Source organism: Bos javanicus, chromosome 18 (assembly GCF_032452875.1).
Source record: "Bos javanicus breed banteng chromosome 18, ARS-OSU_banteng_1.0, whole genome shotgun sequence".
Classification (NCBI taxonomy): Eukaryota; Metazoa; Chordata; class Mammalia; order Artiodactyla; family Bovidae; genus Bos; species Bos javanicus.
Genome location: NC_083885.1, coordinates 48,663,808 through 48,691,091, shown reverse-complemented (window position 1 = coordinate 48,691,091; position 27,284 = coordinate 48,663,808). Strand labels below are relative to the sequence as shown.

General features: G+C 47.7%; 1 protein-coding gene and 1 pseudogene across 1 annotated transcript; both read right to left on the bottom strand.

The window, feature by feature from the left end:
- Positions 1–6,686: 6,686 nt before the first annotated feature.
- LOC133230552 (galectin-7-like) lies at positions 6,687–8,918 on the bottom strand. Its single transcript, XM_061388190.1, has 4 exons — positions 8,883–8,918; positions 8,398–8,486; positions 7,509–7,710; positions 6,687–6,871 (listed from the first exon to the last, which is right to left on the bottom strand). Exons 1-4 carry the CDS (start codon positions 8,895–8,897, stop codon positions 6,758–6,760), a joined length of 420 nt encoding a protein of 139 aa, XP_061244174.1. The 5' UTR covers positions 8,898–8,918; the 3' UTR covers positions 6,687–6,757.
- Positions 8,919–23,559: 14,641 nt separating this feature from the next.
- Positions 23,560–24,663, bottom strand: LOC133229865 (spliceosome-associated protein CWC15 homolog; annotated as a pseudogene).
- Positions 24,664–27,284: the final 2,621 nt, after the last annotated feature.

Here is a 27,284-nt window from a genome sequence, read left to right as displayed (position 1 = left end):
ACTACAGAGAAACCAGCGTGCTGCAGCAAAGGGTCCTGCAGGCCACAGGGAGATCCCGCATACCACAGCTGAGACCCAACACAGCCCAAAATGATGAAATAGCTAAGTAAATATTAAAAAAAACAAAACTGAAGGCAAAAGAAAGACATTCTCAGGTAGACAAAAATCAAGAATTCATTGTGAGCTGATCTACCCTGTTGGAAATGCTAAAGAAAGTCCTTCACTTTGAAAGAAAATGACATCAAATCCACAGGAAGAAACAAATGAAGAATCCTAGAAATTATAAATATGTGGGTAAACATTTTTAAAAATCAAAGTTTTTTTTTTATTTAAAAATGTGATTGTAAAAGTGGAAATTATAACACTATGTTGTAGAGTGTATAACATATATGGATGTGATGGAACAACAGTAGCACAAAATAAGGTGGGAAATGGAGATATGTTGGAACAAGTCTGCTATATTTTACTGTGATTCAATATGTATTAACCTAAAGTTGACTGTGATAATTTACAGTGTAAATATTGTCATCCCTAGAGTGACCATTTAAAAACCAGCTTTCAAAATATATAGATTTTTTAAAAAAATCAACAGAGGAATTTAAATAGTATACTAAAAGTTGTTTAACACAGGAGAAGGTGGTGAATGAGTCACAGCGAGTGAAAACGGACAACAAAATGGCAGCCATGAAGCCAACCATATCGATCATGACATCAAATGTGAATGACATAAACATTCCAATCTAAAGTCAGAGATCATCTGTGGTAGTCAGCTTCCGAAGTGGCCTCCAAGGATACTCACACCCTTGTGTGAACACCTCCCAAACTACCAGCGTTGCTATAAATGACTAGGAAAATACAGCAGAACTCATGGTACAAACAGGGTTATGAGACACTGCAGCTTCTGTCTTGGCTTGTTCTATTGCTGACACTTTTCTATCCCTCCTCTCGGAGGAGTCAGGAACTTCTTGAACAGTCCTGGGTAAGTGTTCATGTGACACGAGACTGAAACTCCTGCCAGCACTCATATGTGTAAGCCCTCTTTGGAGAAGCTCCTCCAATCCCAGTCAAGCCTTTAGAATAGGGATTGCAAACTTTTTCTATAATGTTGTTGTGTGTTGTTTAGTTACTAAGTCGTGTCCAACTCTTTGCCACCCCATGGACTGCAGCTGGCCAAGATCCTCTGTCCATGGGATTTTCCAGGCAAGGACACTGGAGTGGGTTGCCATTTCCCTCTCTAGGAGATCATCCCAACCCAGATTCAAACCAGAGTCTCCTGCACTGGCAGGCAGATTCTTTACTGCTAAGCTGCCAAGCCACATAGTAAACCCTTTAGGCGTTGTGGGTGACCTGAAAAAGTCCTGAAATCCACTGGTGAAGCGCAAAAGCAGCCAACAGGCAATACATAAATGAAAGAGCATGACTATGTCCCAGGAAAACTATTTATGGACACGGAAATGTGTATTTCACATCATTTTCAGGGTTATGAAAATTTCTTCTTTTTTTTTTTCACTTTTTTCCAGCTATTTTAAAGTGTGGAAATCATTCTCAGATTGTGACTCTTACAAAAACAGGCATTGGGTGGATTTAGCCCACTGCCATAGTTTGCCAAAACATCTTTCGGATGATAGAAACTTCACTGATAGATTGTAGCTTCATGAAAACTCAGCACCCCAACCACCTAGTTAAGCCACTCCTGGACTCCAAACTTCAGAAACAGTAAGACAATAAGTATGCGTTATTTTATGACGTTAATGGGATAATTTGTTATGAAGCAATAGATAATAATACACTGTCAGCCTGAATAAGAAAGTCAGACCCAAGCATATGCTTATTTGTACTTTAGATCTAACTTTTTAGACATAAAAAAAGTTGAAAGTAAAAGGATAAGAAAAATACCAGGAAAACAGTAAGCATAAGAGAGTGAGGACAAAATTGGTATCAGTGCAATAGATGTTAAAAAAATTTTACTAGAGACAAAGAAGAACGTAGGAAGTGAAAGTGGAGAGAGAAAAAGTTGGCTTAAAGCTCAACATTCAGAAAACGAAGATCATGGCATCTGGTCCCATCACTTCATGGGAAATAGATGGGGAAACAGTGGAAACAGTGTCAGACTTTATTTTTCTGGGCTCCAAAATCACTGCAGATGGTGACTGCGGCCATGAAATTAAAAGACGCTTACTCCTTGGAAGGAAAGTTATGACCAACCTAGATAGCATATTGAAAATCAGAGACATTACTTTGCCAACAAAGGTCCGTCTAGTCAAGGCTATGGTTTTTCCTGTGGTCATGTATGGATGTGTGGCACCCTACTCCAGTACTCTTGCCTGGAGAGCCCATGGATGGAGGAGCCTGGTAGGCTGCAGTCCATGGGGTCGCGGGGGGTCGGATACGACTGAGCGGCTTCGCTTTCACTTTTTACTTTCATGCATTGGAGAAGGAAATGGCAACCCACTCCAGTGTTCTTGCCTGGAGAATCCCAGGGACGGGGGAGCCTTGTGGGCTGCTGTCTATGGGGTCGCACAGAGTCGGACACGACTGAAGTGACTTAGCTTAGCTTGTATGGATGTGAGAGTTGGACTGTGAAGAAGGCTGAGCACCAAAGAATTGATGCTTTTGAACTCTTGTGTTGAAGAAGACTCTTGAGAGTCCCTTGGACTGCAAGGAGATCCAACCAGTCCATTCTGAAGGAGATCAGCCCTGGGATTTCTTTGGAAGGAATGATGCTAAAGCTGAAACTCCAGTACTTTGGCCACCTCATGCACAGAGTTGACTCATTGGAAAAGACTCTGACGCTGGGAGGGATTGGGGGCAGGAGGAGAAGGGGACGACAGAGGATGAGATGGCTGGAGGGCATCACTGACTCAATGGACGTGGGTCTGGGTGAACTCCGGAGTTGGTGATGGACAGGGAGGCCTGGCGTGCTGCGATTCATGGGGTCGCAAACAGTCGGACACAACTGAGCGACTGAACTGAACTGACATCAAATATACACATCAAAGATACACATGTAGGGAATTTCCTAGAGCTCCAGTGGTTAGGACTTGGCGGGTTCACAGCAGCGGGGCAGGGATTCTATCCTTGGTCAGGGAACTAACATCCTGCATGCCCAGAGGCATGGCAAAGACAAAAAAAAAAAAAAAGACAAAAAACCCCAAACACATGTATATTGCTAAGTGACAAAAGCAAGGTGAGTAGGTGGAGAGCTCAATTTTATGCAGGGAGGGGCGAGAAAACTGCATATGCATGAGTTTAGGAGTATAGAGAGGACTTCCTTGGTGGTCCAGTGGTTAAGAATCTGCCTTGTAATGCAGGGGACACTGGTTCCACCCCTGGTCTGGGAAGATTCCACGTGCCAAGGGACAACCGGGCTGGTGTGCCACAAATACTGAAGCCCACGCGCCCCAGAGCCCATCGTCCATGAGAGAAGCCACCACAACTGGCGTAGCCCGAGCCCCGCAACTTGAGAGTGGCCCCACTCCCCACAACTAGAGAGCAGCAATGAAGACCCAGCACAGCCCAAAAGTAGATAAATAATAAAATATTTATATACATTAAAAAGGTAAATAATAAAACATATTTTTTAAAAAAGAAGTACAGAGTTTTAGAAAGAAACACAAGAAATGAAGACACTGGTAACAGAAGTTTATTCTTATAAAGGAGGACTTTCATCTGCATGTTTTATATATTTATATTTTTCTGTTTTGAAATGACAAACACAGAAAGTTGTAAGCACCATACAAACATTTTTTTTCCTATACGCATTTGAGTGGTAGTTGCCAATATGCTGCCTGATCGCCTTCAAATACTTCACTGTGTATTTCCACACAAACAAGAACATTCTCTTGCATGTCCACTGTAAGGCCACAGTGAAAATCAGGAAATCTACATGGATGAATAACTATCATCTGTTCTGAAGACCCCAACCGCATTTACCATGGTGCCAATGACTACTTTTCACTGCAAACCTGGGAATTTGTACCATAAGTGTATGTGGGTACATGTGAGCTTAGTTGCTCAGTGGTGTCCAACTCTTTGTGACCCCATGGACTGGAGCCCGCCAGGCTCCTCTGTCCATGGGATTCTCCAGGCAAGAATCCTGGAGTGGGTTGCCATTTCCTCCTCCAGGGGATCTTCCTGACCCAGGGATCAAGTCCGGGTATCTTGTGTTGCAGGCAGATTCTTTACCATCTGAGCCACCAGATCTGCTGTGTGTGTGTGTGCGTGCGTGCGTGTGTGTACATGTCTCTGGTAGCTCAGACGGTAAAGAATGCCTGCAATGTGGGAGACCTGAATTCGATCCCGGGGTTGGGAAGATCCCCTAGAGGAGGGCATGGCAACCCACTCCTGTATTCTTGCCTGGAGAATCCCCATGGACAGGGAAGTCTGGCAGGCTACAGTCCGTGGGGTCACAGAGTCTGACACGACAGAGCAACTAAGCACAGCAGGAATATATCCTTGAACAGGCAAAAACAAAAAACAGCAACAACAACAACAAAAATGAGCCCAGGGGACCAGGGGAATTCAGACTTTCCCGGGTCTTCCACTGGGAGAGGGGAGCCTTCATTCCACGATTCATCCAGAGACACACTCTCAAGAGCTGAACCTGGGGTGGGGTGACTTCAGCCGAAGGGTCTCAAGGGGCAGAAAAATGGGTCCAGAAAAGGCTGAAGCCCCACGCAGCACGGCTGGTCTTCCCACCACCCCAGGTTCAGTCGGGAACCAGTTCCAGCTTGCTGAGCCTCTGTTCTTAAGCCGAGGCTCAGCAAGTTTTAAACTTCTGTAGCGGACATGGAATTTTCCAGGCAAGAACACTGGAGTGGGTTACCATTTCCTGCTGCTGCTGCTAAGTCACTTCAGTCGTGTCCGACTCTGTGCGACCCCATAGACGGCAGCCCACCAGGCTCCCCCGTCCCTGGGATTCTCCAGGCAAGAACACTGGAGTGGGTTGCCATTTCCTTCTCCAATACATGAAAGTGAAGAGTGAAAGTGAAGTCGCTCAGTCGTGTCCGACTCTTGGCGACCCCGTGGACTGCAGCGTACCAGGCTCCTCCATCCATGGGATTTTCCAGGCAAGAGTACTGGACTAGGCCAGGGGATTTTCCCAACCCAAGGATCAGAACCCACGTCTCTTACATCTTCCATGGATACGGAAGCTGGGTGCATCCCGCCAAGAGGCGCGGCCCCGGACTTTCCCAGAACCCGGCCCAGCCCTCCGTGCGCGGCTGGCACACTGCACCCTCCCGGCTCCATCCGCAGGTGACAACCCCGGCAGCTGCGAGCGCCTCGCTGAGAGGGTTGGGGGTGATCGTGTGGCCCTGACTACTCCCGGCCCCCACCAGAGCCCTTCAGTGGCGGCCCAGAGAACCCCTGAATCCAGATAATCCCAACCTGGAGGTCGCGGGGTGGGAGCAGTGGAGGGAGACTGGGCGTCTGCAGGGACCCAGCTCCCCCTTTCCCATAGAATCTCTGGTAAGACTGGGTTGGGGGTGGGACGCTCGCGGCCTTCGGGTGAGCCCGGAAGGACGAAGTGTGTGGACCCACTCGACATGGCAGACCCGCCCTTCGCGTCCAGCGTCTCCTCCGCGGTGAGGCTGGCGCTCCAGTGCGCTTCTGACCCGGGGCACAAAGGGCTGGAGCCTGTCCAGACCCGCATGCCAGAAGTCTAGGAGGCAGGTGAAGTTCGATTTGCTTCCGAACCCCTCCCCGCACGAGCCACCTGCAGCCGCCTGGAGGTGGGGGAAGCTGGGGAGAGACAAGAAGCTGGGGGTGCGCGCGGGGAGCCTGAAATTCACTCACCTGGGGTCCCCAAGGGACCTGATTGCAGACGAACCGATTGGGGGATCTGTTACACGAGGGCGCCAAGGGATGGCTTGTGTATGTGTGTGTATATGTGCTCAATCGCTCGGTCGTGTCCGACTCTTTGCGACCCCACGGACTATAGCCTGTCAGGCTTTTCTGTCCATGCGATTTCCCTGGCAAGAATACTGGAGTGGGTTGCCGTGTCCTCCTCCGGGGATCTTCCGACCCTAGATTGAAACCGCAATTCCTGCATTGGCAGGCGGCTGGAGGCACCAAGGAAGCCAAGGGAGGACTTAGAAAGGGAAAGTCGCACAGTTGTGTCGACTCTTTGCGACCCCATGGACTATACAGTCCATGGAATTCTCCAAGCCAGAATACTGGAGTGGGTAGCATTTCCCTCCTCCAGGCGATCTTCCCAACCCAGAGATTGAACCCAGGTCTCCCACATTGCGGGCGGATTCTTTACCAGCTGAGCCTCAGGGGAAGCCCAAGAATACTGCAGTGGGTAGCCTATCCCTTCTCCAGTGGATCTTCCCGACCCAGAAATTGAACCGGGGTTTCCTGCATTGGAGGTAGATTCTTTACTGAATTATCAGGGAAGCCCATAAGGGAGGGTCCCTCCAAACTCTTATCGGCTCACCCTCATCGCACTACCACCTGGCTGCTCCGCAAAGTGCAGCAGGAAGGCGAGTCAAAGCCCCAGCCCCACCAGATCGCGACCGTCCCTAGGCCTCTAGGCACAGCACCTGCCTAGTTCTGGGAGATCTAGGCTCAGATCCGCCCCCGCTAGAGCATTGCTGTGTGACCTTTCATCAGTGTCTTCACCTCTCTGAACGTGCTACTCTCGTCTATATGAAGGAGACACTGACACAAGACAGGCACACAGATGAGGGACTAAAGACTTTATTTGCCATCTAAGACCCCTGTCCCCGGTCTCCGCCAGCCCTCCTGGGAAGGCTCAGAAGATCTTCACCAACTCCAGCTGCAGGTCCCCGCCCACCTCCAACGCGCGCACGCGCCCTGGCGGGATCCGGTACCGGAAGTGGTGGTATTCAGAGTCTGCTATCACCGCCTGCAGGGGCAAGGGGACGCGGCTTAACGTTCCCCAGGCAACTGCGGGGTCATTCCAGCCTCGTACCCACGCGGCGACCTGGACAGTCAGGGAACCCTGTCAGGCCCCAGGGCCCCTTTGGGCAAATGGCTACTGTTCACTGAAACCCCTTGTCCTGAGGATTAAATGAATTTATTGTTGACACCTGAGTGCTTTTAAGGTTTAGCTGTGGATGTAGTGTCCACATTGCCGGGGTTCATTGCCTCCCTCGACGTGCAGATTGGAAGTGAAGACTGCCTGGGTGGTAGAGGATCTGCAGCGACCACACCCTGCACTTTCCCTGTCTCCCAGTCCATCCATTCTCCTGCCCCAGAGCCGCTACCTCGGTCGCCAGTGGACAGAGAATAGGATCCAGGATGTCTACACCTCCCGGCTGGAAACCCACCTTTTGGGCACTTGGCTCTCCCTCTCTGGTCCTTGGCACTGCTACACGCCTGCCCTCTGACAGTAGTGCGCTTGCGCCAGGGGAGGTGAGGGATAGGGGAGGCCCTGCCCAGCCTTGGCCACACCTTTGCTCCCAACCTCTGCCAAGGGCCTTCATGGCCTTGCCAAGGGAAGAGACGTGGGTGTCGGAGCCCGCCCTGTGGAAGAGACACACCTTGAAGCCTTCTTCGGTGGCAATGAGGAGCACGTCGAAGGGCTGCCCTCTCTGGAAGGGAATGCCTGAGCCCCGCTCCTCTGCGCCCCAGGTGCCGCGCTCCAGGGTGTTGAAGACCACCGTGGACTCGTCCAGGCGGGGGTTGAAATGCAGGGCGGCATCACTGCCTGGTTCCTCACCGCACAGCAGGTTCATGTAGAACCTGGCAGGTGGTGGAAGAGAGGGGCATCCGATAGAGAATTAACCCTTTGCCAGAGCATATTTAGAGGGACCTGAGAGCCACAATCAGGGGGAAAGGGGTGGTGGACTGGAGGCCATGGAGCCCAGATTGCAGGGCACCCGAAAACCAACTGGGGATCTGGACACACATCTACCTAGACCAGGGCCTGGGTCCCCCTCATTTCCAGAGTTTGAGAGGACCAAGGAGTCATGGTCCTGAAGACGAGAGTGCTCCCAGTTCCCAGAGGGCTGAGAACAAGGCGAGGGACCCCAGTATTCCCGGGCACCGTAGATTCTCAGAAATCCTGAAGACTCGACCCAGGTAGTTGTAGGATTGATTGCTTAGGCCTTCCATATACCGAGGGCACCTCTGATTCACAGAGGTGCCCTCAGCATATGCCCTGATTCCAAAGTGGCTGTGGTCTCAGACTGGAAGTCATATCATTGCCCTGGAATGCCCAGATTCTTACAATGATGTAGGGACCCCACCTGCACAGTCATGGGACAGATAAGTGAAGACATCAGATTCCAGAAGGGCAGAAATAGCCTGGGGATTCCAAGATCCTGGTGGGCAAAGTTGGCCTGGGGCTTTGTTCTTTGGGCTGTAAAAGTGGGGTTCACTGAGCCTGGAAACCTCCCACCCATTACCGCTGAGGCTCGGGGGTCTCACCTGCCAGCCTTGTCGGGGACTAAACCACGAATTCTCAACACAGTGCCCACTCGGATGCCCTCGGGCAGCGAGGTCTTGTGGGGGACGTTCTGCAGCAGCCAGAGTGGATCAGGGAGGCAGAGGAGAGAGACAAGTGGGTCAGCTGTGTGGAGAACATGACCAGGACGCAGAGCAGCAGAATCAGAGAGAAGAAAGGGCACAGAGACACGGGAAAGAGAACCGGGGGTGCAGAGGAACACAGAGACTCAGCAGGAAGATACTCAGAGGGACAGAAAGATAGACAGTAAGGGGAACCAATGTGGGGAGGGGTGAGAGCGTGGGGATGGATTGGGTGAACCCAGAAACGGCAGCCCAGAACATTCTGGCACAACGGAACACCCGCTTTCTCCCTGAAATAGGAGCCCTCAGCCAAGCCCCAGCCCCACCCCTCTGCCAGTGCAGCCTTGGGTCCAAACCCCTCAAGCCCCAACACTGCGAGCACTCACAAAGCTCCTGGCCATGGCTGGAACAGCGGGATGGCAGTGGCAGTGGGGGCGTGGCTGCTGGGACCTTAAATCAAAGCAGGGTGTGCCTGGTCCTGGTGACTCAGCCTTTCCACACCCACCACCCACACCTGGCACAGACCCTGGGGCCATGCTGGCCCAGCACCCTCTTTCTAGGGCCTCTGATGCCCCTGCCATCCTGAGGATTCCCAGGTGTACGGTCCCTCCCCTTTGAGCTAATAGTGATAGAGACAGTTAACAATAATAACCATACCAGCACAGCACACAGCGTGGAAGGCTTGTTGAGACACCATCCCTCCAGCCCTACCTTCCTGCTGCCTGGTGGAGAGAGAAGACTCTCACATCCATTCCATCATGGAAAATCTGAGTCCTGAGAGGCGAAGCTGTGAGCTCAAACTCTGCGCCCTCTCTCCCAGGTTAGGACCTGCTGCCTAGGGCTAAGGATGGGTCTCCCCTGAAATTCCAGTTGATGCTTCTGTAATATAATAATAACCATGGCAACAGGATAATGATAGGAAAGGCAGCTAAGAGGACAGGATATTCTGCCCAGTGGTCAAAGCTGTATCCTTGGTGCCTAGTGCAGTGCCTGGCACACAGTAAGTGCTCAGTAAATGTGGATGAAAGAAAGAAGGAAAGATAATGAGAAGTGCCACTGACAAAGCCTCGGGCTTGCCTAGCATGTGGGAGAGACCACTGATCTCTGACAGGCCACTGAGCATAGGGCCCCTGATCACCCTTATCTGACAGATAAGGAAACTGAGGCTCAGAAAGGAGAAGCAGTTTGCCCAAGAAACACAACTAAGTAGAACCATGTAGACTGTGTGTCTGGCTTTCTTCATCTCTGGAAGTTCCTCTCTGGTTTTTTCTGTCTCCAGGATGCCCTAGACTCCCTTGTCTCTGGCTGTCTTGTGTCTCTGTCTCCCCCTGTCTCTGACTCTCTCTCTCTCTCTCATGTGTTCCTGTCTGTTTCTCTTCTTTGAGCCTCTCTCCTTCCAGAATTGCTTCTTCTCTCCCACCTGGTGTTCAGGACCAGGGATGGGGGAGGGGGAAGAGGACCACCCAGACTCAGATTAAAGGAGATAAAAAAGTGGGAACCCCAGGTCCATTTCCAGTTCCCACAGCCCAAGACGCCAGGAGGGGAACACAGGTATGAAGGGTAGGGTGAGAAAGAGAATCCTGGAAAGGGTTTGAGGCTAGAGACAGATGGGTCCCCCTAGGGTAAAGCAATTGGAGAGTCATTGACCGAAACTTCTAGACGTGAATAGCAGGACAACAAAGGGAGGAAGCTGGGCTCTGCTCAGACCAGATATTTCTCGTTCCTGAAGTCAGGAGACCTCCCCGACCACGTGTGCACAGAAAAGGGTCCTTGCAGGCCAATGGGGGAGCAATGTCAAGGGATGCTGTACCCAGAAGCCTTTGTGGTAGGATCCATCTTGACCAAGAGACGTGTGCGTGCACATCGAAGGATCCTGAGATTACCAAATGCGGATTGTGAACCAGGCAAATCAAAATGATTGGCCAAAGGAAAACTGGCAGAAATGCCCCATATAAGTCACTTAAAATACAATGTGGGCGCCACTCAGGGACTTTCCCTCTGAGTCTGCCCATTTGTCCTTCCACACATGCAGTACTCCTCCTCTTAATAAACACTTTACTTGCTTCACTACTTCCATCCTTGTGGAAATTCTTTTCTGCAAAGTCAAAGGACCAGGGCCCTTGTCACTGACCACTGGCCTCATTGCTAGGATCTGGTGCTCTCACCGCCAAAACTCAGCCTCAGTCTCCGGCTGGGAACCCAAGCCCTGCTCCAAGCCGTTGCCACCCGAGATCAGGTTCTGGAAGGCAGGGAACAGGGGAGGTGTGGGGCTGAGCAGAAACCCCTCCTAGCAGCTTAGCAGCCCACAACTCCGTGTCCCTCTCCCCACCCCACCTACCCTCCCAGTTGGTACCCCACCCAGCAGAGGGAGAAGAGGCCTGGGGCCGAGCCAGGAATGGAGACTTTGGGTGGAGACAAGACAACTCAGAAATTGGTCCACCGCCCTCAGCCTCTCAGGCCTGCCAGCCTCCCTCCAGCCCCATCACCGCACAGTTGGTACAGCTGAGGGTAGGGGCGTGGCAAGCTTCTCAGATAGGGAGGGTGGGCAGCTGCATTTAGGTGGGGGCTGCAGGCACCCCCATTTGGCAGAGAACAAAGTGGGCTTAGAGAGAGCCAGCCTTTCTCCAAGGCCTCATGGAAAGGGTAGGGCCAGCGCCTGGTCTGTGTGCCAAGGACACCCCACATCATGATTTTAATTAGAGAGAGTAGTAGGGTTGGAGGTGGTAACACCAGCATCTATTCGGGTGGAGAGTTTCCCAGAATGATGGGTTCTGTTACTCAGATCCATAATCGGGTCCCCTTTGTAGGCCTCCTTCCATACATTGCTGTGTATCCTGGTAGCTCATCTTTGTCTTGATTTCTTCATTGTCTCTGGCTGTTTCTTCACATGCTGCCAACCTGTACGTCCAGACTTGTTTTTGATGTTTGGTCAGATATTTGCCTTCAATCTGTCATCAGTTTGATTGCTGGTTCACTTCTCATAACTCAGATATGGGCACCCTGGATGCATTCTATCAGTTCTGGAATAATACACTTGGTAGCACTTTTTTTTTTTCACTTCTAAATAAGCTGGGCTTCCCTGGTGGCTCAGATGGTAAAGTGACTGCCTGCAATATGGGAGGCCCGGGTTCGATCCCTGGCTTGGGAAGATCCCCTGGAGAAGGAAATGGCAATCCACTCCAGTGCTCTTGCCTGGAAAATCCCATGGACAGAGGAGCCTGGTAGGCTACAGTTCTACCAGGGGTCCAAAGAGTCGGACACAGCTGAGCAACTTCACTTCACTTCAAATAAGTGGTGAACGTGCTTATTTCCCAAGACTCTTTTTGTTTCCCCAAGCTGTATGTCACATTCATAAATTATCCAGATTTTAACAGAATACTTCCCTGAGCCTTGACAGTATACAGACCTGGGCAACCACCACCCCAGTTAAGGTTTAATCAAGGCAGCTTGACCCCCTCCACCTGCCCCAGGACACAGTGTCATTCCTCAGCAGTTAGGAGCCAACGTGTTCATTTGCCATGAAAATAAAAGAAGAATGCCCAGCGGGCCGAGCATGCTGACTTTCCTCTCCTTCAGGAATAACTGGGGCAAAAAATAAATATTCATTACACCCATGGTGGTTGTGGCAATTGACAAGCCCAGGCTCTGTCCATGTCAGCTTCTTGATGACTTCAGGTCAGTTTTCATACTCAGTGAAGATAATTCAGGGGCTGCTTTGGTATTGTAAATTAGTTTACCAACGAGGAAAGTGGCATGTTTTCAAAATCTGATTAAAGCCCTGCCATGCTTGGCTTGCAGGATCTTATTCCACCACCAGAAACTGACCTCGGACCCTTGGCAATGAAAGCACCAAGTCTTAACCACCGGACCCCCAGGGAATGCAGGGAATGCTCCCAAACCTGACTCTTCCTTAAGCAATTAAGTCCATTGGATAGCTTTTAGTTTTATTTATAAAGATAGTAAGTTGTACCAATCCAATCACTTGCTAAGAAGGAGAATTTTCAGTCATAGTTGGAGGGGGAGGGGACTGAGGAGCGCTGCTCCCCTAGGGCTGGATCAGCTGGGATATCAAAAGGAACCCTGAGAAGGGTGCTCAGTAGAGGCTGACCCTCGGGATAGGAGTAAAGGGAGGACCCCAACCCCACCTGGAGGAGGTGTCCATGCAGGGCAAGGGGGCGGCCAGATGAGAGTCGGGGGAGGAAATGCCCTGTGGGTGTCATGGATGGAGGCAGGTACAGATTCGGACCAAAGAAATGCACCATGATGCTGAACTGGAATTTGAGGTGTCCTTTTGAACTAATGATTTCATGAGTTGGGGGGTTTTTTTGAAGGGGGTTCTTTCAATTTTTTAAAAAAATTCTGTTAAAATAGAAAACCATGGAATTTACCTTTTTTTTTTTTTTGGCTGCTAGGCTTGCAGGATCTTAGTTCCCCAGCTAGGGATTGAACCAGCACCCCCTGCATTGGAAGGTAAAGTCTTAACCAGGGAAGTCCCTTTCAACCATTTTTTAAAAGTTTATTTATTTTTAACTGAAGGATAATTGCTTTATAGTATTGTGTTGGCTTCTACCAAGCATCAGCATGAATCAGTCATAGTTTACCCATGTCCCCTCCCACTTGAACATTCCTCCCACCTCCCTCCCCATCTCACTCCTCCAGGTTGTTACCAAGCCTCGGTTTGAGTTCCCTGAGTCATTAACGGTTTTTTAAATGTACAGTTTGGACTTTCCCTGGTGGTCTAGCAAATAAGACTCCACACTCCCAATGCCTGGGATGCAGGTTCTATCCCTGGCCAGGGGAACTAAGCTCTCACATGCCAGGCATGCAGGGGTGGAAGAATAAAAACTAAAAAAATAAATGTACAGTTCAGCGGCACTGGTGGTAGAGAATCCCCCCACCAATGCAGGAGATGCAGGAGACATGGGTTCCATCCCCAGGTAGGGAAGATCTCCTGGAGTAGAAAGTAGTAAACCACTCCTGTATTCTTGCCTGGAAAATCCCATGGGCAGAGGAACCTGGTGGGCTATAGTCCATGAGGCTACGAAGATTCGGACACGACCGAACACATGGACACACACACATAAGCATATTCACACTGAATATCCCCAGATGAGGACTTGGAGAGCAATGGCGACAAGAAGAACCTCCCTGGAGGCGGAACCAGAGCCAGTCTTTGGTCTTCATGTCCAGTGGGCTTGATCTATGCCATGGGCCAGTGTCTGCTGCAAGTTTCCACACTCCCCTGTTTCTGAATAAGAAGCCTCTCCCACCTTAGTGTATTGGGTGTCTGGGCCCAGACTCAGCTGGGCTTGACAAAGAGGAATATGTCTTCCACCAAAATCCTGGACTCTGTGTTGGACACGGAGCTTAAACTTGTCTGCCCTGGGCAGGGAGGTGAATGGTCTGGGTAGGAGAAGAACAGTACATGTGAATCTCATTGTAGCCAAAGGGGTCGACTGTAGCAGGAAGCTCCTGTTGACCATCCACTATTTATTATCTTTCGTTCTTTCTTTCTTCCTTACTTCCTCCCTCTCTTCCTTATTTCTTTCTTTCTATTTTTGGCCGCACTGCACAGTCTCCACAGTCAAAGCTCCGAGTCCTTAATCACAGGACCGCCAGGGAATTCCTATCACTTTCTTTCTTAGTCAAAGACTCTTGACTCAATCCAGGATGGCAATGTGGCTGTTGCAGTTCCCAGGGTTCCAGTTACTTTGGTTGTGAAGCTGATTGCCCCAAAGCCTTGCAGCTTCAGATGACCATTGGGGGTGGGGCTCATGGCTGCTATAGGTCAAGAGTTTGGATGGGGCACATGGGAATGGCTTGTCTTAGTCCATGATGTCTGGGCAACCTCTAGTGCTAGAGGCTGGGATCATCTGGACCACCTGCACTTACCCGCCCTAGGAAGCCTGAGCATCCTCAGAGAAACCAGACTACCTCCATGGCAGCCCAGGGCTCCAAAAGCTAGTGCCCCTTCAGCTAACCTGGTGAAACCTGCCTCTTCATTTCTTTTTAATGATTTTTAATTTTTTTTAACATTTACATGATTTGAATGTATAGTAATATGATGTGTGCCAATTGCTACTTTATTTACTTATTTATTGGAATTTAGTTGCTTTAAAATGTTGTCTTAGTGTCTGCTATACAGCATAGTGAATCAGCTATATGTTTACATCAGTTCAGTTCAGTTCAGTCGCTCAGTCATGTTCGACTCTTTGGGACCCCATGAATCGCAGCATGCCAGGCCTCCCTGTCCATCACCAACTCCCGGAGTTCACTCAGACTCACGTCCATCGAGTCAGTGATGCCCTCCAGCCATCTCATCCTCTGTCGTCCCCTTCTCCTCCTGCCCCCAATCCCTCCCAGCATCAGAGTCTTTTCCAATGAGTCAACTCTTCACATGAGGTGGCCAAAGTACTGGAGTTTCAGCTTTAGCATCATTCCTTCCAAAGAAATCCCAGGGCTGATCTCCTTCAGAATGGACTGGTTGGATCTCCTTGCAATCCCCTCTTTTTTGGATTTCCTTCCCATTTAGGTCACCACAGAGCACTGAGTAGAGTTCTCTGTGCTATCCAGTAGGTTTTCATTAGTTATCAATAGTGTATACATGTCAGTCCCAATCTCTCAATTCATTCCACCCTCTCTTTGCCCACTTGGTGTCCATACGTTTGTTCTCTACATCTGTGTCTCTATTTCTGCTTTGCAAATAGGTTCATCTGTACTGTTTTTCTAGATTCCTGGTATATGTGCTAATGTATGATGTTTGTTTTTCTCTAACTTCACTTCGTATATCACTCCCTAGGTCCATCCATTATTTATCATAGATTATAAATAAATAATCTATTTATTGCTACTTCTGGATTTTCTGTAGGGGCATTATATATTGACTTCCACTCAGGTGCGACAGGTGACACTGGTTTAATCCCTGGGTTGAGAAGATCCCCTGGAGGAGGACGTGGCAACCCACTCCAGTATTCTTGCCTGGGAAATCCCACCAACAGAGAAGCCTGGTGGGCTACAGTCCATGGGCTCAATAAGAGTCGGACACGACTAAAGCGACTGAACGGGCACACACAAAAAGGGAGAGGGTGTGGCTCTCTTTCATCTCCTCGCCTCCTCCCTACTGCTGGGTTCATGTGCCCTCTTATCATTTACCAACAGACTTTAAAGTCATCATGGCTAGAGCAGTGTTCAGTGTTCACATTCATGTGACTCTGTTGGCACAATTCTCCAGCCAGCCGTGTGATGTATCTGTGAAGGTTCTCCTTGGTGTATAACTTTGTGTTCTCCCTGGAATTAGCGATCATCTTGTTTTGTATTTGTTTAGCTTTCTCTGTGCGTGCGTGTGTGCTCAGTTGTGTCTGACTCTGCGACCCCATGGGCTGTAGCCCATCAGGCTTCTCTGTCCATGCAGTTTTCCAGGCAAGAATGCTGGAGTGGGTTGCCATTTCCTCCTCCAGGGGATCTTCCTGACCTGGGGATCGAACCCGTCTCCTGCCTCTCCTTCACTACAGGTGAATTCTTTACCTCTGAGCCACAGGGGAAGCCCTCAGTACTTTCAGATGCACCCCATTTTCCATCAGTTTCACTTTCTCGGAGATTTTGCCCAAAACTTCCCCTTACTCCAGTCCTCTATTTCCTCCTCGGTGGAAAGGTGGTTGAAGGCCCCAGGTAGCTGTCTTTGTGCACAGCTGTCACTTCTCAGCCTCACATTTTTAGTCCTGGAGAAGCACCTGGTGCCATGGCTTCCTGGGCTGGGCTGTTCGGCAGTTCTGAATGAATGAGTTTCTTCTCCACTTTTTCAACTCCAGCCTAGGATTCAATTTCTGGGGTCTACTAAGTTACCATATATTCAGTACCTAAATCTGTCTTCTCTCTTTTTCTTTGTCCTTGAGGGCTTACACCTTGAAAAAATCCTTTAGGGACTTCCATGGTGGTCCAGTGGCTAAGACCCTGTGCTCCCAATGCAGGGGTTCCTGGTTCAATCCCTGGTCAGGGAACTAGATCCTGTGTACCTCAATTAAGACCCAGCACAGCCAAATTAATTAATTAAAATATGTTCTAAAAGTCCTTTAAAACATAATGATTTAAGGGCCAGAAGTCTGAGATCATTTTTTTTTTTTTTTTGGCTCTGCATCTCCTGACTACGTGAACTGAAGACAGTTGCTTTTATCTTTATGTTGGTGAATTGGGGGTAACAGTAGTCGCTACTGCATAGATAAGATAATATTAGAGTGAGAGACTAAACGGTGAAAGTCGATAAAGTGCCTAGAGCTGTGTGACACACACCAGGATATGCTGTTTGCACTGGAGTGGCTGCTGCTCGTGGGTTTCACATTATACATTATTGCTGATTGGCACATCACTCCAACCTCAAAGCTTAAAATAACCATTTCCTTTTGCTCAAGGATCCTGTGAGTGAGGAATTCAAACAGGGTATAGTTTGTTTCAGCTTTTCAATGTCGGGGGCCGTAGCTGGGAAGACTTAGTGGTTGGGGTTGATGTGAAAGCTTGGGGCTGGATCATCTGGAGACTTATTCACTCAAAAGTCCACCTGTAAGTCAATGCTGGTGGTTGACTGGGATCTCAGCTGCATGGACCGGTGGACATGAACACTTTCTGGATGGCTTGCACTTCCTCATAATATGGCTGCTCACATAGCAGCTCAGGGTTCCAAAAGGACCATCCCAGGTCACAGAATGGCAACCTTTCCTGACACAGTCCCACTTCTGCTGTACTCCATTGGTTACAAATGGATCAGAAGCCCACCCTGACCCAAGCAGAGGTGCTGTAGGATACCCATCCCCCCTCTGTGGGAAAATTGCCAAAGTCGTATATCATAGAAAAGCCTGTGGGACATGAAATAGTCTTGTGGCCATCTTTGGAAACTACAATTCATCATATTTCTCAAACGTTTATATATATATATGTAAATTTTTATTTATTTATTTATTTTTGGCTGTGCTGGGTCTTCGTTGCTGCGAGGGCTTTCTCTAGTTGCAGTGCGTGGTCTTCTCATCGCAGTGGCTTCTCTTGTTGCAGAGCGTGGGCTCTAGGGTATGTGGCCTCAGTAGTTTTGGCTCCAAGGCTCTAGAGCACAGGCTCAATAGTTGCGGTGCACAGGCTTAGTTGCTCCGTAGCATATGCCGTCTTCCCAGACCAGGGATAGAACCCATGTCTCCTGCATTGGCAGGTGGATTCTTTACCACTGAGCCACCAGGGAAGCCTGCCTTAAAAATTTTTTTAATTTATTTGGCTGCATCAGGTCTTAGCTGCTCTGTAGCATATGGGATCTTAGTTACCCAATCAGGGATCAGACCTGGGTCCCTGCAATGGGAGCATGGAGTCTTAGCCACTGGGACACCAGGGAAAGGGAAGTCCCCTTTCCTAGTTTTCTTGCCTACCAGGGCCACAATGCTTGTAGATACTCAAATGACAGCAGATTATGGTCTGCACATCTCTTGTCTTGCCTGACTTCATGATCAGACCTTTGTAATGCACTTTGTTATTGTCAGAAGGTCCCTGGTGGCTCAGATGGTAGAGAATTTGCCTACATTATGGAGATCCGGGTTTGATCCCTGGGTCAGGAAGGAAGATCTGGAGAAGGGAATGGCTACCCCCTCCAGTATTCTTGCCTGAAGAATTCCCATGGACAGAGGAGCCTGGCGGGCTACAGTCCATGGGGTGACAAAGAGTCAGACACGACTGAGTGACTAATACTTGTTATTATCATTGGAAACATTTTTTCTCTCAGTTAATTGTATATACCTGTAAATTGTCTCGGAGAAGGCAATGGCACCCCACTCCAGTACTCTTGCCTGGAAAATCCCATGGACGGAGGAGCCTGGTAGGCTGCAGTCCGTGGGATCGCAAAGAGTCGGACACGACTGAGCGACTTCACTTTCACTTTCACTCTCATGCATTGGAGAAGGAAATGGCAACCCACTCCCAGGAACAGAGGAGCCTGGTGGGCTGCCGTCTATGGGGTCACACAGAGTCGGACACGACTGAAGTGACTTAGCAGCAGCAGCAGTAAATTGTCTTACTGTAGAGGTTATCAAGCGTACAAAAGTCAACAAAACATAGGAAAATAAATCTCTCTGCACCTCCCAACCAGCACAACAGCTGCCAAACCATAGCCAATCTTGCCTGATCTGCATGTGTACCCACCTTCTATCTAGTAAAGATAATATTCTTTATTTTTGATATAATATTAAAGTCAATCTTTTAAAGTGCACAGTATTGCACCAGGAACTCTGTTCAATATTATGTAACAACCTAAATGGGAAAAGAATTTGAAAAAGAATAGATATACATATTTGATATACAATAGACATACAATTTGAAAAAGAATACATATAACTGAATCACTTTGCTATATATTTGAAACTATCACAACATTGTTAATCAACTACACTCCAATATAAAATAAAAAGTTTTAAAAAGTGCACAATTCGGTGGGTTTTGCTATCTTCACAGGTTGTACAAGCATCACCACTATCTAATTCCAAATATCCTCTCACCCCTCAAAAGACCCCACACATAGCAGCAGTCACTCTCCATTCTCCCCTCCTCCCAGCTTTTGGCAACCACTGTCTCCATGAATTTGTCTTTTCTGGATATTTCCTATGGAATCATGCAATATATGGCTTTTTAGGTCTGACTTCTTTCACTTAGCAGTGCTTTCAAGGATCATCCATCTTTGAGCATGGATTTGTACTTCATCTGCTTCTACTGCTGATAATTTTCCATTGTGTAGATATACCATATTTATTTATACCATATTTATACCATTATTTATACCTTATCCATCATTAGTTGATGGATAATTGGAATGTTTTCACATTTTGATAATGAATACTTTGTTTCAACTATTATAAATAATACTTCCATGAGCACTTTTATTTATTATTATTTGCCAGGCTGTGCAGCTTGTGGGATCTTGGTTCCCTGACTTGGAATTGAACTGAGGCTCCAGCAATGAAAGTCCAGCAGAGTCTGAACCGCTGGGCTACCAGGGAATTCCCAATATAAAAGTTTTTGTGTGGATATATGTTACCATTTTTCTTGTGTATCTACCAAGAAAGGAACAACAACCAAGGAACGGGGTTGTTGGTCACTGGGTAAGTTCACGTTTAATCTTTGGGGAACTGCTGGAGTGTTTTCTATAGCTGCACTATTTTACATTCCCACCAGCAAATTAAGAGGGTTCCAGTTTCTCTATATCCTTCTTTAGGAAATGTTTACTTATTTATTTGGCTGTGTAAAGTCTTAGTTGCAGCATGCAGGATCCAGTTCCCTGACCAGGCATCGAACGGCATCGAACCCAGGCCCCTTGCATTGGGAGCTTGGAGTCTTAGCCACTGGACCATCAGGGAAATCCCTTTCTCCATGTCCTTACCTGTACTTGTTATTATCTATCTTTTTTATTGTTGCCATCCTAGTGGGCTAAAATGATTGTTTTGTAAGATGTTAACTTTGATGTATTAAGTATGTGTAAAGTTTTAAAGAACTTTGGCATATTAAAATACCTAACTGAATAGCCTTGTGATTCCAACTTAAAGTATATAACTGAGTTATGGTTTATACTTGTGAATTTTACTTTACAATTTCTAAAAACAGTGCTGGGACATTTAAAAGGACTACAGACTACTTAAGATTCACTATATTTTTTCTTCTTTTTTTTTAATTGAAGGATAGTTGATTTATAATGTTGTGTTAGTTTCAGGTCTACAGCAAAGTGATTAAGTGATAAATACAGGTGTGTATATATATATGAATATATAGGGCTTCCCTGGTGGCTGAGATGGTAATGAATTCACCTGCAATGCCGGAGACCTGAGTTCGATCCCTGGGTCAGGAAGATCCCCTGGAGAAGGGAATGGCTACCCACTCCAGTATTCTTGCCTGGAGAATTCCAGGGACCGAGGAGCCTGGTGGGCTGCAGTCCACTGGGTCGCTAAGAGTTGGACACGACTGAGTGACTTCACTCTCACTTTTCACTTTCCTGCATTGGAGAAGGAAATGGCAACCCACTCCAGTGTTCTTGCCTGGAGAATCCCAGGGACGGGGGAGCCTCATGGGCTGACGTCTATGGGGTCACACAGAGTCGGACATGACTGAAGTGACTTAGCAGCAGCAGCAGGGCTTCCCTGGTGGCTGAGATGGTAATGAATCCACCTGCAGTGCCGGAGACCTGAGTTCAATCCCTGGATCAGGAAGATCCCCTGGAGAAGGGAATAGCTACCCACTCCAGTATTCTTGCCCGGAGAATTCCAGGGACCGAGGAGCCTGGCGGGCTACAATCCATGGGGTCCTAAAGAATCAGACATGGCAGAGCGAGTAACACTTTCACTTCACTTTCATTAATTCTTTCTCAGATTCTTTTTCATTATAGCTTATTACATGGTATTGAACATAGTTCCCTGTGCTATACAGTAGGTCCTTGTTGTTCATCTGTTTTAAAAAATAATTGTATTCATTTATTTGGCTGTGCTGAGTCTTCATGGCTACAGGAGGGTTTTTCTCTGGTTGTGGCGAGTGGGGGCTCCTCTGTAGCTGTAGCGCTCAGACTTCTCACTGCAGTGGCTTCTCCTGTTGCAGAACACGGGCTCCAGGGCGCATAGGCTTAGCAGTTGCAGCACGCAGGCTCCAGAGTTCAGGCTCAGTAGTTGTGGCAAATGGGCTCAGTTGCCCCTCGGCATGTGGACTCTTCCCAAAACAGGGATGGAACCTGTGCTCCATGCATTGGCAGGCAGATTCCTTCCCACTGGGCCACTAGGGAAGCCTTGTTTACCTATCTTATATGTAGTAGGGTGTATCTGTTAACCCCAAACTCCTAATTCATCCCTCTCTCCCCCTTTCCCCCTTGATAACTATAAATTTGCTTTCTATGTCTGTGAAGATTCCCTATATTTTGATATCACTGAAACATTTGGAAACAATTGGAAACTTACAGAATAGTTTGTAAGTTTGTATTAGTTTGTATTTGCAAATACAGGACTATGTAAGTCAGTTGCCAATAGACAGCCCCACCATCCTCAAATATGCTAATGAGTGTGTGTGAGGGGTACACAAGGACGCTCACTCACACCCACCAACATCAGGGGTTCACCCTAGAGCCTCTACTGCCACCTGACCTTCAGACCCCATTCCAGTTCTGCCTGTGGTGCCACCGAGCAGCTGGTAGCAGAGGACTCAGTTCAGAAACTGGCATTGATTTGGTTGTCACATATTCTTAGTTTCTGTCCCCTTCAGTCTGGAACAGTTCCTCAGTCTTTCTTTCTTTCAAGACCTTGACATGTTAGAAGGTTACAGGTTGATGTTTCCTTGTCCTTCGATTTTGGGGGCAGAAGCGTCACTGTGTGCACCTATGAAGCTGCTCTCAACCTCCAGGTATCCTGTTGCTGGTGATGTGGACTCTGAACATGTGATTAGCAGTACCTGCCAGGTTTCTCCACCATCGAGTTACCCTTTGGTCTTTGGTCATTAGTAAACATTTCATAGGGAAGCACTTAGAACTTAGTGCAAACATTCTTCATTCCATTTTTTATCATTTCTCTCCTTTCCTTATGCATATCTGCTATAGACTGAATGTTTATGTTCCTCCCCCTAAATCCCCATGTTGAAACCTAATCCCCAGTGCCATGGTATTTGGAAGTGGAGCCTTTAGGAGGAGATAAAGGGCTTCCTTGGTAGCTCAGACAGTAAAAAATCTGCCTGCAAGGAAAAGACCCAGGTTCAATACCTGGATCCTGAAGATCCCCTGGAAGAGGGTATGGCAATCCACCCCAGTATTCTTGCCAGGAGAATCCCACGGACCGGGGAGCCTGGCAGGCTACAGTCTACGGGGTCACAAAGAGTCAGATACGACTGAGTGACTAATGCATACAAGGTCATGAGACAGAGGCCTTATGAGTGGGAGTCTCTTATAAAGGGACCCAGAGGGTCAGCCTTGATGGTCCAGTGGTTAAGACTCCACGCTCCCAGTGCAGAGGGCCCAGGTTTGATCCCTGATCAGGGAACTAGAGTCCACATGCCACAGCTAAAGATTTTGCATGCCGTGATGAAGATCAAAGATCCTGTGTGCCGAAACTAAGATCCGGAACAGCCAAATAAATATAAATCTTTAAAAAAAAAATCCACCTGCCAATGCAGGGGACCCAGGGTCAATCCCTGGTCTGGGAAGATCCCACACATCGGGAAGCGACAAAGCTCTCGAGCTGCAATGACTGAAGCCTGTGCACCCAGAGCCCGTGCTCCACAAAAGAAACAGCCACGGCAATGAGAGGCCCGCGCTGCAACTAGAGAGCAGCCCTGCTCAACACAACTCGAGAAAACCCACGTGTAGCAACGAAGACCCCGCACAGCCAAAAATAAATAAATAAAAATTTAAAAATAAATAAAGGGACCTAGAGAGTGCCTTGACCCTCTAGTCATGGGGGGATCGGTGAGAACCAGCAATTGAAAGGTTGTTGTTGAATCACGCGAAGACACCGGGATTCTTGGCCCCCAGAGGAGAAGAATTCAATCCGGGGCCAGAGACGAGGCCTGATCGCTCAGAGCTTTTGTGTAATAAAGTTTTATTAAAGTATAAAGGAGATAGAGAAAGCTTCTGACATAGGCATCAGAAGCGGGCAGAAAGAGTACCCGCTTGCTAGTGTTAACAATGAAGTTATATAATCCAAAGGATGTCTGAGGTTGTAAAGACCTCATCAGACCCACTCCCATAATTTACATTTTAAGATAACGCTGTCCTCAGGCAGGATACATCCTTGTAAAGACCAGGTCTACTCCCATAATTTATCTTTTAAGATAACAGAAGGTTTAATCCAGAGACTGTCCTTAGGCAGGATACATTATTGTTATATAATCCTAAGGAATGTGGAGAAAGAAAAAGGTTTGTCCTTTCTTCCTCCTTGAGAATTCCAGACCCCTCTCTCCTTGGGGACCCCTAGACTCCCTAACAACCTGCCTAGGAACTGACTCTCTCACAATCAGGCTCTCAGTGATGATAATGGCACCTTGGTCTTGGACTTCTCGGCCACCAGAACCATGAGAAATAAATTTCTTCTTTTTTTTTAATATGCAATGTTTTACTAGCTGCATACATTTCAACAAACAAGTTGGGGACACAGATTTGGCTATTTAGATTATTAAAAGTATTTATTACAAGGTTTCTTTTCCTATATTTAAGAGAAAACACATGACTGGAAATATTGAGATGGAAACTGGGTTAAACCAATTCCCAAGTCCTTATCAAGTAATTCATCAATAAAGGAAAATATACTTTAGAACTAAAAATTAGGGAAGCCTATACACAATTTAGATAGGGGTGGGAGAGAAAAATAAATCAAAATGAAGTCAGATCGTTTACATTTTATAGCCTTCAATCCAGCACATAAAACTGTACTATTTAATGTATTTCTCCATGAACTTTTTGTGAAATTCAGATCGGAAGCGTATCATTTACAAATCTTTTGTCTTTCTTCTGATCAAGTACACCTTTTGCACAGTTCTTGAAGACAACGTCATCATCTCACCTTCTTTTAAGTTTGAAGTTGGCCTGAGGCTGGGATGGGCCAGTGAGATTAAGAAGAACGAATCCTTTCTTCTTTAGCCTTTTGTTCTTGTTCCTTCCTGGCCTGCTCTTCAGCTCTTTCTTTTTTAATTGTTTCCATCTCTGCAAGAAGAGCTGCAGTATCATCATCATCACTCTCCTCTTCAAAATCTTCATCTTCATCTTCCTCATCTGTCAGTGGATCGTCTGCATCAAGGTTGGCAGCAGGAATCTGGTCCAATCGAGGCTTCTTTGACACTGAAGAGGAGGTTGTATGTTCTCGGGTTGGCTGATCTCTTGTTTGTTTTCTCTTGCAGCAGCTCTCTCTCTCTTCTCCAACTCTCTCCTGAAGTCACGGTTTCGAACCTCTTCAGGGGCATCCCGACTGGTCTGTCTATATTTTGTCTTTGTATGAGAGGGTAGGTCTCTGCTTGAATACTGCTTTGACAGTTGGCTCAAATCACCCTCACCTTTTCCTCTTCCACCTCTTGCAGGTTCAAAAGTTGGCCGAGCTGCTGTTGTCATCTTTTATGTTTGGCCGAACTCTGACGCTGCTACCTCCGGAGATCATACAGACACCATCATGACTCTCTGCTCCCCGAGAAATAAATTTCTGTTGTTTGTAAGCCATCCGGGCGATGATATTCTAGGGCTGCCACAGTGGCCCTAACAGAATAAGACAACATCAGTACGGGCTCCTGGCTTCCTATTCTAGTCATGGTGTTGTCACTCAGGAGTCTCATGGTCCCAGATTCAGTCTGTGGGAGTCCTTCAAGTGATTCAAGTGAGTTCATACACCTGCCCCAGATGCCCCATCCTTTTGTAAGTGCTTCCTTCTTCTCTGACACAAGCAGTTGTTCCCAGCACATCTTCTATGCTCCCTGTCTGAGCCTGGGAAGCGGTCATTTCTACAGCAGTTCCTTCAGTAGAGAAAGATATGGTCCTTAGGAACCAAGATCTGGGTGCCAGTGTGTGAAAAGGGAAAGTGTTAGTTGCTCAGTCGTGTCTGACTCTTTGTGACCCCATGGACTGTAGCCTGCCAGGTTCCTCTGTCCATGGGATGCTCCAGCAAGAATACTGGGGTGGGTAGCACTCCCTTCTCCAGGGTATCTTCCCCACCCAGGGATCAAACTCAGATCTCCTGCACTGCAGGCAGATTCTTTACCATTGGAGCCACCAGGGAAGCCTGAGTGCAAGTGTGTTCACTGCCATTCAGATGTCTCTGCTCCCAGGCCCTCTGGGGAGACCAGGTGGGAATACAAGAAGACAAGTGTATGTCCACATATGGTAGGGTAGGCAAAATTTTACCTCTATCTTCCTTTTTTTTTTCTTTTGGCAAGGCCTGAGAATTAAACTGACACACCAAATCAACACAGAAGAAATGAATACACATTTAAAAGTTTTACATGATCCTGGAGCCCACATAAGGAAATAAACACAAAGAAGCAGCTGCACCTACAAGTTAAGAACAATGAGAGGCATTGTGGAAAAGTTACTAAACTAATACGTGGGGAGGCGAAGGAAGATAGGAATCTTTTTTTTTTTTGGCTGCAATGGCCATGTATGATCTTAGTTCTCCCGAAGTGGGAGTGCAGAGTCTTAACCACTGGATTGCCAGGGAAGTCCCAGACAAGAATTATTTTAACAAGGCCTCCCTAGGTTCTCACCTTGCTGATAAAATTGTTACTTTCTTAGGGCACAAGTAGAGCGTCTTTCACTTGGCAGTTTTTGTCTCCTGTTTTCAGGAGAAAAGTGGAGATTAGAATGACCTTCCTGTATTTGCTGTTTTTCAAGTGCTGAAAGCTCAAAATAATCCTTATACCAAAGGGCATATTTTGGGTGACATATTTGTCACCTTTCAACACACACAGGTATTTACAACTGACTTTCTCTTTTGTGTGTATATAATGCTCATCGATCACAGAGGGCAAGTATGACTCCACTTATACAAGGTACCCAGAGCAGCCAAATTCAGAGACAGGAAGTAGAATGGTGGTGGTCAGGGGCTGGGGATAGGGAAAGAGAAAGTGAGTGTTTAGTGGGTACAAGTTTCAGTTGGGGAAGGTGAAAAAGTGCTGGAGATGTTGGTGGTAAGGGGTGCACAACATGGGAATGTACTTAAGGCCACTGAACTGTACATTTAAAAAATAGTTAGAATGGGGGACCCCCCTGGTGGGCCAGTGGATGAGAACCTGCTTTCCAGTACAGGGGACATGGGATCGATCCCTGGTCGGGGAACTAGTCCCACATGCAGCAGGGCAACTAAGCTGCAACTAACACCTGACTCAGGCAAGTAAATACATACATTTTTTAAAAATAAATTAAAAAGAAAAGTCCAATTTGGGGGCGTTTCCTTGTAGCCTAGTGGTTAGGATTCAGAGCTTTCCCTGTCGAGGGCCCAGGGCAATTCCCAATCCAGGAATAAGATCCTGCAAGCCCAGTGCATCAAGGCCAAAAAAAAAAAAATTAACAAAAAAAGAAAACAATCAGATTTTTAAAACGTCATTTTCCTCACTGGGAAGGTAATTTACAAAACCAAAGCAGCTCCTGGGACATCTTCACTGAATATGAAAACCAACCCAAAGTCGCCAAGGAGCTGACACTGACACACCTGGGATTTTCAATTCCTGGAACCGCTGTGGGGGCACTTAGTATTACTTCTGGCCCCAGTTGTTTCTTTTTATTTTTTCTGATCTGGGTCTTCACGGCTGCGTGCCGGCTTTCGCTAGTTGTACTGCACGGACTTCTCTTGTTGCGGAGTATGGGGTCTAGAGCTCTTAGCAGTGGTAGCACACATCGCCCCAGTTGTTTCTTTTTATGTATTTCATCTTTTGGCTGTGGTGGGTCTTCATTGCTGCACCCAGGCTTTCTCTATTTGCAGAGAGTGGGGGCTACTCACTAGCTGTGGTGGCCAGCTTCTCACTGCGGTGGCTTCTCTTTTATGGAGGATGGGCTCTAGGCACACAGGCTTTAGTAGCTGAAGCACGAGGGCCCTAGAGCGTGGGCTCGGTAGCTGTGGCCCACGGATTAGTTGCTCCATGGCGTGGGGGCTCTTCCAGGACCAGGGATCAAACCAGTGTCCCTTGCATTGCAAGGCAGATTCTTAACCAACCACTGGACCACCAGGGAAGCCCTCCCCCAGTTATTTCTGCAGGAGGTGATTCTGGAAGGTGGAAGGAAAGACACACACAACCTGCTGGGCATCCTTCTTTTTATTTTCATGGCAAATGAA